We start from the raw sequence: 12792 nt of genomic DNA, 5'->3' as shown, positions 1-12792 counted from the left end.
TTCCATACGTGTCGTGGGTGTGACGTGGTGTGCGTGTGTGTTCCACTTACCACTAGAGGCTGAAGTGTAATAATTCTGCAAACAATCTCAGCAGATAAGGCAAGCAGCTCATAAAGTGCTTCGGCTTTTGTGATGCTGCAGATAGTTTCGTGAAGTTTCTGGCACACAGTCAAGTAGGACTGTATCAAGGGCTCCTCAAGAATCCTACCCCGCAAAGAGATAAGAGAAATCATTGAGGTAATTTAGGAGAAATGAGAGAACAGTGCTCATTATCCACGACATGTTCCTTCCTTTCAAAATACCTGCGAGGAAGGCATGTTTTGACCCCCTATAGGTTAACATCGGGAATGTCTCAACACATCCTGAACTTACAACTGACATAAAATGGAAAAAAAGTCCTTTTGGTTTGCCTCCATGGTCTGAACTGTTTTAAACAAAATCAAGTGAAACTAATCCCTAGTTAAAAAAAAAAAAAAAGGAATCCCTGGGTGGCTCAGCAGTTTAGCACCTGCCTTCAGCCCAGAGCCTGATCCTGGAGACCTGGGATTGAGTCCCACATCAGGCTCCCTGCATGGAGCCCGCTTCTTCCTCTGCCTGTGTCTCTGCCTCTCTCTCTCCTTTGTGTCTTTCATTAATAAATAAATAAAATCTTTTTTAAAAAAATTTTAAAAAGGCTAGGGATGTTTATTACTGAAGATTAAGACACTGCATAAATTTGAAAAAAATTCAGAAGGATCAGGGGCGGGGAGACAGGGAGAGAAGGAGGGAGGGACGGGGAAAACTGGTAGAATGGGCACTGTGTGTGGAGTCTCTCCCAGCCCTGTGGGGACCAGGTCTCATGTTCCCTGGCTGGCACGAGGCCAGAAGTGATGGGCGCTGACCGGCGGGAGGTACGGCAGGTAACGTGGGAAAGGCACCGTGGGGGTGCTTCTGTGACCCACGGGGGCTTGACATTAACAGAGATCTAACACCCCACCTCCATCCTGAACACCTTAAGAATTCAGGTGAGGGGATAGCGGCAGTGCTCTGAGAATCTCAGAAAACACCTATCATCGGGCACCTGCGCGTTTCTGTTCTGCATTCTATACCAAGTCCCTTCGGGCTGTCAGAGGTCATACAAATCTGTAGGAGCAAACGCTTTCAGATAACTATGTAAAGTCAGGGCAGCCCGGGTGGCTCAGCAGTTTAGCGCTGCCTTCAGCCCAGGGCGTGATCCTGGAGACCCAGGATCGAGTCCCACGTGGGGCTCCCTGCATGGGGACTGCTTCTCCCTCTGCCTCCGTCTCTGCCCCTCTCTCTCTGTGTCTCTCAAGAATAAATAAATAAAATATTAAAAAAAGAAAAAACTATGTGAAGTCACGTTTGATGTTTTACTTCCAACCAGCCTGGCTTGCAAAAAACATACAAACACCAACATCAGAGGAATGCAGAATACAAGCATGAAGAGGCAATATGGTGATCGTTTAAAATGCATACAGGAAAAAACACCCAGTGGAAATAACCCAAATCTCAGCAGCTGATACCTATTATTTTCCCCTTAAAACCCAACCAAACCAGGATGTTAATAGCTCAAAAAGGAGGTGGGATATATATCGAGGACCTTCTGATTCCGATAGCAAACACGGGACACTGTCACTCAGTCGGAGAGTAATCGTGTAACACCGAGACTGTGTTTCACTTTTCTACTTACTTGTCCTGATAAATATTCAGGAGGTCCAACAGCCTCGTTAATATCTTCCCAATGTTCTGGGGCAGTGAAGAAAAAAGATAGGAAAGAGTTAATCACAGCGCCACCATCTTTGTGAAAACAGAATTGAAAAGAAAAAAAAAACAATCTAAATAAGGTAAAACGAAGGATTCTCTTCTTCCTACAAATGGGTTTTATGTGCTCAAGAACCAAGCTTACATCTTTCACAAATAAAACTCAGGATTTAAACATTATACCTGTTTCCTGCACCTCCATGCAATGAGAGAGAGTGCAGCTGGGTAGACCCCCCTCCCCACTATACGCGCACACGCATGCACGCACACTCGCGCGCACACATGGCCTGACCGTCCAGAGGCCAGAACTCTACTGCCAGCGTAATGACAAACAGAGCAACCCCGTAGCCATAAGAAACAGCAGTCCTGCCCTCTTTTCTGGCTTCTAAGTGCTTCCCTCTGCCAAGATCTCAGAAAAAAAGGAATCCCAGGCCCTGAAAGTCTAGTTTCTGATCTGCATTTGCTGAAGCAAGGACAGCCTGTTCTGAACATCAGACAACAGACCTCCTGATGTCTCCTGAAGAGTTTTGTATAGTGTTGAAGCCGGTACCAAGTCCCTTGAAGGCAGTCCAGGATGCAAGCAGGGACGTGACTCTGATACCCCACGAAGTTCTCCATATAGTCAAGCAAGTTGCTCAGAGGCACCAGACTGAACCAGGACCGGAACAGGTACGCGTCTACGTTCAGCAGATGGTTATACTTGCTCATGAGCTTAACCAGATGTGTCCTATGTAAGCAAAAACAGGGACAGAAGAGCAGCGCTGGGATCAGCAAACACAGATGGAGTCAGGGTAAGTACAGTCATGTTCCAAGAGACCTGTCAAGTTCAAACTTTAAAGATAATTGCAATGCCAGGCAGTGAATCAAACGCAAAGCAAACAATAACATAGTAAGAATTCACCAAAACGGATGAAACTTGAGGACGCGATGTGGAGTGAAACCAGCGGTTGCAAGAGGACACTCCCCTGACTCCACTTACATGAGGTCCTTAGCGTGCACAGATTCTTGGGACAGAAAGTAGGATGGTGCTTACCAGGGGTGGGGGGACGGGGAGACAGAAATGTGACTTCGTAGGAATAGAGTTTCCGTCTGGGAACATGGGAATGCCTCTGGGGAGGGAAGGTGGCGGCACAACAACATGAGTGTGCCGGGTGCCACTGAACTCTATCTACGCCAAAAACGATAAAAAGGGCAAATTACATGATGTGGATATTTGCCCACAGCAAAAACCTGCACTGAGAATTAAGCACTTTTTCTGGCTTCATGGAGGTATAACGGACGCCTAACGTTGTGGACGCTTAACACGGACGAGGATGTGCTGACCTGATACACTTCACCGAAGCATTAGCTAGCACCTGCACCGTGTCACGTAACCAGCATTCCTCTTCCGTGCTGACAACACTGACGATCTCCTCTCTCCGCTACTTGGAAGCACGTCATCCAGGATAACTATGTCACCATGCTGCGCATTAGGCCTCAAAACTTACTCCTCTTCCAGCTGGAAATCTGTACTCTGACCAACATCTCCCGATGTCCCCCCATCCCCTGCTGCCAGCAGCCTCCATGCTACTCTGTTTCTATGAGTTTGACTTTTCTAGATTCCACACAAGTGAAATCACACATATCATGTTCCCCTGTGTGTGTGTGTGCACGCCTGTGTGTACCTCACATCTTTGCAATCCATTCACCAGTCAATAGGCACTTGGGTTGTTTCCGTGTCTTGGCTATTGTGAATAATGCTGCAGTGAACAGGTGACTGCCATATGGCTCCAAGATACTGATTTCATTTCCTTGGGATACACACCCACAAGAGGGATCGCTGCCTTACACGGTGGTTCCATCATTAACTTTTGGAGGAACCTCCATAACTGCTCTCCATCATGGCCTCAGTGATTTATGAATTAAGCATTTTGATGAGTGAATTAAGTGAATGCTCCAGATCAAATGGTCCACGTGAGCCCAGCAAAGGTATTTAGATTATGCTGATTCTGTGACATCGTACTGGAGACCCCAGAAGAAATAGAAAATAAATAAACCAAGGTGCCACAGAAGTCACAGGGGTGGGCGCCTATGTGGTTCAGTGGGTTAAGTGCCTGCCTTAGGCTCAAATCATGATCTCAGGGGTCCTGGGATCGAGTTCCCAAGTCTAGCTCCCGGCTCAGTAAAAAGTCTGCTTCTCCCTCTCCCTCTGCCCCTCCTCCGCACCCATCCTCTCTGTCTTTCTCTCAAATAAATAAATAAATAAACTAAAAAAAAAAAAAGAATAAGTCACAAGGGCTAAGAAGGCCGTGTGGATAAAGTCTCACAACACAGTAAAGGCCACTTTTGCCTGAAAGACAGGATTTTAAAGATCAAGGCTGGTGTTTTCCATCCTCCACTATTAACAACTAAATTTCTACTAGAAAGTTTGGACACCTACAGAATGGGAGAAGATATTTGAAAATGACCTATCAGATCAAGGGCTAGTATCCAGGATCTATAAAGAACTTATTAAACTCAACGGCAAAGAAACAAACAGTCCAATCATGAAATGGGCAAAAGACATGAACAGACATTTCACAGAGGAAAACCTAGACATGGCCAACAAGCACATGAGAAAATGCTCCGCGTCACTGGCCATCAGGGAAATACAAATCAAAACCACAATGAGATCCCACCTCACACCAGGGAGAATGGGGAAAATTAACAAGGCAGGAAATAGCAAATGTTGGAGAGGATGCGGAGAAAGGGGAACCCTCTTGCACTGTTGGTGGGAATGTGAACTGGTGCAGCCACTCTGGAAAACTGTGTGGAGGTTCCTCAAAGAGTTAAAAATAGACCTGCCCTAAGACCCAGCAATTGCCTTGCTGGGGATTTACCCCAAAGATACAGATGCAGTGAAACGGCAGGACACCTGCACCCCGATGTTTATAGCAGCAACGTCCACAAAAGCCACACTGTGGGAGGAGCCTCGGTGTCCATCGACAGATGATGAAGAAGCTGTGGTCTATGTATACAGTGGGATATTCCTCAGCTATTAGAAAGGACAAATACCCACCATGTGCTTCGACGTGGATGGAACTGGAGGGTATTATGCTGAGTGAAATAAGTCAGTTGGAGAAGGACAAACATTATATGGTCTCATTCATTTGGGGAATATAAACAATAGTGAAAGGGAATAAAGGGGAAAGGAGAAAAAATGAGTGAAAATATCAGTGAGGGAGACAGAACATGAGAGACTCCTAACTCTGGGAAACCAACAAGAGGTAGTGGAAGGGGAAGTGGGCAGGGGGTTGGGGTGACTGGGCACTGAGGGGGGCACTTGACGGGATGAGCACTGGGTGTTATGCTATATGTTGGCAAATTGAACTCCAATTAAAAAAAAAAGAAAAAAGAAAGATGTTAGCCAAGGGCTATTATTAAAAAAAAAAGAGAGAGAGAGAGAGTTTGGATGCACCACTTAAAACACATGCAATTATATCATCTTAACTGGGCTTTAACGTCAAAAGGTTCCAATAATAGTGAAGAAGCAAGAACTTAATCTAGCCATCTTAATCCCTAAAAACCCACAGGCAGGAGCGTCCTGGGTTGGTGGACGGGTGGGAGCAGGTGAGACTTGGAATCCTTTCTTTCTCTGACACAAGACAAGGTGGGTGGGTGGGTGGGGGGTGCTCTGTGCTTGCAAAGGAGCACAAGTGTTCATCTTTCTGTATTTTTTAGTTTTGATTTTTTTGTACTTAAGTTCAATTTACCACTTTTCGTTGGGGGGGGGACTGTGCTCTCTGTCTTCTGTAAGAAAGCTTTGCTCACCTCGAGACTGGCATTTCACCACCTCGAGATTTGCACGTACAATGTGCTGAGCCTTGGACCAGCAGCCCCGCTTTCAGGGATTTATCTTGAGGAAAAGATTGGGCAGGGAGAGAATAAGGATGCTCGTCAAAGCATGCATGCTTACCCAGTTGGACTGAAAAAATAAGAACTAATCCACATGCCCAGTCCCTGGTTGCATAAAAATTAATTCTAATGGGTGAGCGGTCATTATAACAACGTAGCTGGGCGTTTACCAAGGAGGAGTTGCTCACAGAATACTATGAAGTGGAAAAAAAAAGCTTGTTGGAGAACAGAATAAATGGCCAATCGTTTGTCACTATTGTTGAGCACCTAACGTGCCCACCAACGTGCGTTTGGACAAAAACCCCGGAAATGTGCCCGCCAAAGTGTGAATAATAGTGATTATCTCTGGGAACGCAAGCCATTTTTTTTAATACTCTTCTTTACATTTCCTGTATGTTTAAAATTTACTAAAGGAGTAGTTTTAAAAGAAGCGTCGCGAGAAGTGGGGGCATGTGCACCCAGGGAGCCCCGTGGAGGTCCTAGAAGCACAGTTGTTATTCTAAGATGTACAGATGGAAGTGCAGCTCTGCAACTTACTGATCTGGCCTTTTTTCCCGAAACTCTGAGAAGGAGATTCCTTCCAGGGCCGCCCAGGTGTCCTCAGGCTGCATCCTGTAGTCCTTTCCTTGCAGGAACAGCTCCATGCAATAGTGCAGGAGGGGCAGCGTGAGCACCCAGAGGTCAACTGTTTGCTCCATGCACTTTTGGCACAGGTTAACCAAGGCCTCTCGCCAGCTGTGGGGGAACAGAGAGCGGCAGTGAGCTGGGGCGGCCAGCATCTTGCCCAGGGTCTGAGGGCTCCTCACACTCAGGAGCACTCGAAAAGAGCAACCAGCCCCAGGAGAAATATGGTTGCACCGGGGCGATGGACCTCGGGGTGCCCTCGGCACCCCGTGAAGCACCGGGCCTTGGCCAGTCCCTCCCTGAAGTCCCACGGCAAATATCCCTCCTCGACAGCTGAGGTTCAGGGGGCCTGTGTGATCCATGAGCCCAGACCGTCTGGCAACAATAAACCCAGATAGAAAGCCACTTTGCCAGTGCAGGGAGAACCCTACAATCGCAAGGTGCTACCGCTTGCCAGCTCTTCAAGACGCTCGAAACAGCAACCTTTGTACATCTGCCACCCGTCGTTCTCTCTTAAAAAATGTAGTGTGGGGACACCTGGGTGGTTCAGTGGTTGAGCACCTGTCTGCCTTTGGCTCAGGGCCTGACCCCGGGGTCCTGAGATCGAGGCCCACAGCGACCTCCCCCCAGGGAGCCTGCTTCTCCCTCTGCCTGGTTCTCTGCCTCTCTCTCTCTCTCTGTGTCTCTCATGAATAAATAAATAAAATCTTTTTAAAAATCATTATAAAATCATTTGACACACACACAATACATACCTCTGATATGTTTCAAAGATGTCACTTAGGTCACTGTGAAGATCACTTGGTGACCTGACGTTCGAGCAGAGAAGGTTACAGAGCATGCCCAGGTCACTGTCTGATAAGGGAATGTTAAATTTTTCCACAGCAAAAAGGACAATCAGGCCCATTCTCAACGGACTCTTCACTGGGTGGTCCTCAGGCAGAGGGTCCACACTACTTTCCAGAAGTGGCGCTGCTTGCTTTTTCAAATACTCCCACAGGTGTTTCTTCACCTGATCCCAGAAGAGAAGACAGAACCATGGAGCTGAAGCCATCAGAGGTGCCCACACGGCCGGCCCGTCTTTGTCCTCAGGGTCACAACAGCCTGAGGGGGCCCAAGGCCCCAAGGGGCAGAGCCAGCTCCATGGAGGGGCCACCCCACTGCCCTGCCTCCCCAGCTGCCCCGGGGCCTTTGTTGGGGGCCACCACCAATGGTGCAGTCCAGAAGCCCTGCACGGTGGAGGGGCCCTCCACACCTGCAAGGGTCCAACTGCCAACTCAGAAATGGCCCCAGGTTCTTCTCAAAACTGCCAGAGACATCCCACCATGTGGGAGAGGGGCGATAAAGGAGGGTCCCATTCTCCCTATATTACCAGAGGCTCCATGGGGGAGGGGGTCTGTGTGTGTGGGGGGCCAGGGTGGGGCCAGGTGAGGTGAGACTAGGGGTGGGACCAGGGGAGGAGGTGGGAGCAGGGGAGGGGGCGGGGCCAGGGGAGGAGGCCGGAGCAGGGGGGGAGCAGTGGGTGCCAGGGGAGGGGGCAGGAGAGGTGAGACTAGGGGTGGGGCCAGGGGAGGGGGCGGGGCCAGGGTGGGGCCAGGTGAGGTGAGACTAGGGGTGGGACCAGGGGAAGGGGCGGGGCCAGGGGTGGGGGCAGGGGAGGTGATATTAAGGGTGGGAGGGGGGTGGGGGGTGAAGGGGGAGCAGGGGAGGGGGAGGAGGAGGGGCGAGAAAGAAGAAACCCGGGAGGAGGAGGATCCCAGGCAGTCCCGCCACTGCCACTGGCTCCCGGGGGTGTCCGGTAGGAAGTGGGGTGGTATCCAGGTTGGGGGAGCTGCCGCGCCCCTGAAGCCAGTACCTCCTTCTCGTCATACTTCAGCGAGAGCCAGGGCTGCGCTTGGCCCTCGTAGATCATGGGCACCCTGACCACAGAGAAGAACTGCTGGAACTGCACGAAGAAGCTCCTGAGGTTGATGGTGCCCCAGGCCTGCAGGAGGCTGAAGATGTTGTCCAGCATGAGGGTGGCGGCCACCTGCTTCCCCCTCACCAAGTCCTTCCTTATGCCGTCGGTGACAGAGCTCATGAGCTTCTGCAGCTTCCCCGGGGACTCCATGCGCACCATGTCGTCATACTGGTGCCAGTCTAGGAGCGAGGACAAGACAGCACCACACTGTGGGCCGCCCGAGCGCGCCCCCCGGGACCCCACCCGGGAGGTGACCCACATGCTGGCGCCGGCGGAGGAGTGGAAGGAACGGTCCCCGCGGCGGAGGAGCCACCTGAGCCGCCCCGTGTGGGAGCACAGCTGTGTTTAGGACACGGACCCTTGTCACCCCGCGGTGATAGAGGGGGACCCAAGGTCACATGATTCAGCTGGCCTGGAAATACTCCAAACGTGTCTTGATTGAACCGATGGCTCAGTGCGGTTGGTACACGGGTTCCTTAGAGAACGATGGCGCAGAGGTTAAGGATTCTCTCCCCAAACTGCCCTGGCTAGCGCCCGAGCACCATGCTGTAGGTCACTGGGTACCAGTGCTTGGTGTCCTCTGTACTGGGAACCGTGACGCCCCCTCCATTAAGGACAGTGTGGGCCCCACAACACACAAGACAGAGCCCTTGATGCAGAGCAAGGGCTGAGAACGTGACTGCTAGACTGGAGCTAGGAGACCCAGCAAAGCTGGCTGCACAGAATGACAAGACCAAGCGGTCACTAAGATGCCAGAGGCGACACGAACACACAGAATCAGCCGCAAAGTTCAGAACACGCAGGTCTCCGGAAGAGCAGGTGCTCTGTACATCTCGCTGCAGGCACGGAGGTGCCCACTCACCCCAGCCCTGCAGGCCCCGCGAGGACCCGAAATTACTGTTTGGAGTCACTGCTTTTCCTGCCCCCTGTGACCTGCCTCCAGAGGCCCCGGTGAGCTGCTGGCCTGGCTGGGCCCACATCACAGAGGAGGAGGGAGTGTCCCCGGGCTCCCGAGCAGGGGACACCATCGACCCCGGGATTGCGGGGGTCGGGGTGGGGGTGGGGGTTGTTGCATCAGAGGTCTTGGGTCTCTCAGAATCTACCAGAAGAAAGGAGATGAAACATTGACATTTCCAACCCACTAGAGAAAAAAGAAAGAAAATCTTGAAGGTTAGGAAAAAATACCCCAAAACGGGCATGAAAACGTGAATAGAGAAGACAGGTCAAGGTGACAAAAGTCAGTCTCCCAGCAGCAACGGGCATGAGTGCTGGCGGGTGAAGTGCCTCCGCCAAGGATGGTCGGACAGCGTGAGAAACCACGAAACAGGGGATCCCTGGGTGGCGCAGCGGTTTAGCGCCTGCCTTTGGCCCAGGGCGCGATCCTGGAGACCCGGGATCGAATCCCACGTCAGGCTCCCGGTGCATGGAGCCTGCTTCTCCCTCTGCCTGTGTCTCTGCCTCTCTCTCTCTCTCTCTGTGTGACTATCACAAATAAATAAAAATTAAAAAAAAAAAAAAAAAAAGAAAGAAACCACGAAACAAAACCAAGCAACGAAAGCCCAGGGAACAGGGAGGGCGGAGGCGGGGAAGCAGAGGCGGGGGCGCGATGGCAGGCCCCCCTCTGCCCGGCAGCAGCAAGCCCTCCGCTGTCGGGGTCTCTGGGGGTGCAGGGCTGCACCGGGGGCCCCACCCTGGCGGGGACGCTCACAAAGAGGAAGGGCACAGCCACCTCTCCCCTCACCTGCGCTGGGAATAAGGAAACCTGCATTTGTTCAAGTCCCTCTATGATGAGCCACTGCTGCGCGATAGGGAGCAGAACACAAACCTCTCCCGGGTTCTGGCACCTTCCAGATGCCTTCCCAAGCCGTCCACCAGGATGTCAGCCGCCGGGGCACCCCGCACCTGTGCTCCAGCCATGACCCCCCAGCCCGCAGGAAGCCAGCAAAGGGCCTCCCATGGTCACCAGGCCTCAGCCCCATCCCGCCTGCCTGGCTCGGGCACCGGCTCCCCGAGGCCCTGACGGTCACCCCACCCAGGTGACATCTGAGGCCCCAGGGTGCTCACGGCTGCGCTACACAGAGGAGCACCCGGCTACGGAGGGACGGAGGCTCTCCTCTCCGGAGCTGAGGCTCCAACCCTTCCAGAAAGGCCTTTTGATCAAATAGGCTTCACGTACGGGACGTGCAGAGATCCGAGTGGCCCCGCACGCTGCTGCCCTTGCTCGGCACATGGGGACACCTACCACCAACCGGGCGCCAGGCCACAGACAAGGTCCGCGTGAGTTCCCAAAGCAGGAGCCGTGGCGATCGTGGCTACATAGAACACACACACCACACTCACACGCACCGTACATTCATACAGGCCACACACATCACCCGCACGCCATACACATACCACACTCTCCACACACGTCACCCCCACCGCTCCTACATGCCCACACTCTCCACGCGCACACCCCCACGCTCTCATGTCCCACATACTCCTACACGCCGCACAATGCCACACCCGCCAAACATGCTACACACACCCCACAGCCACACTACACGGTCCTACAGCCCGCACACCACACACACACCCCCCCACATACACGCATACGCTGCATGTAACAAGTGGAAAATAGAGCAAAGAGACAACAGAGAAGACAAGATAAGGAAGCAATTAGACATAAACAGGAGAAAGGAGAAGAGCATGGAGGGCGGCGGGGACGCCAAGCAGCAGGGGTGCGGGTGTGGGTGCGGGTCTGACTCGTGGTCTCCGGGGCAGGGGGTGGGTGCCCGCGGCTCTGGCCTCATCCTCCTGCCAGCCCCCTGCAGCCCCCTCCCCTGCCCAGCTCCTCACCCCCAGCGGCTTCACCGTCTCCCCCTTTAGCAAAACTCCTTTTCCTGGTTTCCCCTTGGAAATGAGTGGTTCTGTTACACTGATCAACTTTCCGGCTTCCAAACTCGGGTTTCCTCAACGCAGAGCCGGGGGCGGGGGCCGGGGCCACGCCGGCGAGGAGGACCCACCGAGGGGCCCTGCTCTGCAGAAGAAGGCCACTCCGGGAGGCCTGGCGCCCGCAGTCCTGAGCTCGGCCCAGAGGCCCCGCCCCGACTCACCTCCGAAGGCCAGAAGCTCAGACCTCACGACCAGGCAACGGTTGACGTGGTCGCCGTGTTTCTGCTTTTGTTTGTAGATAAACTCGTACTCGCAGCAGCCCTTGCAGTCCATGATGACGTACTTGTAGGGGATGGGTTTATCCACGTGCTGCCTGGAAAGGACGGTATGGCCTTCCACGAGGTACCCGTTCTCATGCAGGTCTCTGAATAAACAGGACACCAGTCACATCAAAAAAAAAAAAAAAAAAAAGAGGGATCCCTGGGTGGCGCAGCGGTTTGGCGCCTGCCTTTGGCCCAGGGCGCGATCCTGGAGACCCGGGATCGAATCCCACATCAGGCTCCCGGTGCATGGAGCCTGCTTCTCCCTCTGCCTGTGTCTCTGCCTCTCTCTCTCTCTCTGTATGACTATCGTAAATAAAAAAATAAAATAAAATAAAATAAATTTAAAAAAAAGAAAGCAAAAGAAAAAGAAAGAATAGAAAAGAAAAAAATTCTATTTTGAACATTTTAGCTCTCCTCAAACTGCATGGAGCACCGACTCGAAGCTACACCTCACTCCTGAGCAGGAGGATGCTTCACGGACCAGACAGTCTGCACGCAGAACCAACATCCCATGGGCCGTGGCGACAGAGGACAAAGTATGTTATGGGGAGCTCTTGTTTGAAACGGTCATTTTCCAAGAGCGTAAAGAATGTCATCAGCTTGAAAAGAATTATCGCCTCCATATATTTCGAAGACTGGGTGTTCTGGATGTTTCCCCGCGGGACTCCCCACAAGCCCTCCGCACACTCACTTGGTGTAATGCATCTCACAGACGTTACTCTGCCATCTGAACTCCCCAAATTCCTCTCCGCCCCTGACAAACACCTGGTGTGAGCTGAGGTTCACGTTGCAATCCTTAGGAATGATGGCGTGGAAGTACACGGTGATTCCTTCCTGGACGCTCAGGGGGGTGCTGGAGGAAAGCCAGAAAAGAAAGCGCCCATGAGCTTCAGGTCTGCCCCCGCACCCCCTGTACCCCCTGCACTCGCACACACATGCACACGCACACACACGCACATGCACAACAGGATCCTCGCTTCTCGACCCGGCCCAGTGAGAGAGCGTCCACGCTCCAGACAGACACCATACCACGGGGTCCTACTGTGCCTCCCTCCGCAGTGGGGTGGCGAGGAAGGGGGGCGTCCCCCTGCAAGGCCGGGGGCTCTCTCTGCCCAGCTCTGAAGGGCTGGGGGCAGTGGTGGGAGGGGGCTGATGAGCACTCGGGGACATGCCAGCCTCTCCCCCACCCCGCCGGGCCCTCCAAGTTCCTGGGAGGCCCCCGAGGCCCCAGGAGCACTGAACCAGGCGAGGAATGGGGACGCAGGATGCTCACCAGCCTGCGCCCTGAGCAGGTGCCCCGTTTCCCCAAGAAGGGTCACCAAGAAGGGCAGTAGCCTGGGACTCTCCATCTCCCGCCCCAGGGTGGGGGTGGTCTGG

At 52.9% G+C, this 12792-nt stretch overlaps 1 protein-coding gene across 5 annotated transcripts in view; it reads right to left on the bottom strand.

Annotated features, from left to right (window-relative positions):
• RNF213 (ring finger protein 213) overlaps window positions 1–12792 on the bottom strand; it is a 99701-nt gene that overhangs the window by 65998 nt on the left and 20911 nt on the right. For 4 of the 5 annotated variants that reach the window (XM_055319777.1, XM_055319786.1, XM_055319794.1 and 1 more), the window contains 8 exons: window positions 12107–12268; window positions 11314–11516; window positions 8114–8397; window positions 7014–7270; window positions 6172–6369; window positions 2266–2488; window positions 1691–1746; window positions 51–204 (listed from right to left, as the gene is read on the bottom strand). In XM_055319777.1, the coding sequence (XP_055175752.1) occupies window positions 51–204; window positions 1691–1746; window positions 2266–2488; window positions 6172–6369; window positions 7014–7270; window positions 8114–8397; window positions 11314–11516; window positions 12107–12268 (1537 nt within the window). Of the gene's footprint in view, window positions 1–50; window positions 205–1690; window positions 1747–2265; window positions 2489–6171; window positions 6370–7013; window positions 7271–8113; window positions 8398–11313; window positions 11517–12106; window positions 12269–12792 lie in introns of those variants that run through there. The other variant, XM_055319813.1, reaches the window with a different exon arrangement.

This window comes from Nyctereutes procyonoides, unplaced genomic scaffold (genome assembly GCF_905146905.1).
Source record: "Nyctereutes procyonoides isolate TBG_1078 unplaced genomic scaffold, NYPRO_anot_genome, whole genome shotgun sequence".
Taxonomy (NCBI): Eukaryota; Metazoa; Chordata; class Mammalia; order Carnivora; family Canidae; genus Nyctereutes; species Nyctereutes procyonoides.
Note: the sequence above shows the minus strand (reverse complement) of the source record. Positions and strands in the feature narration are given on the sequence as shown.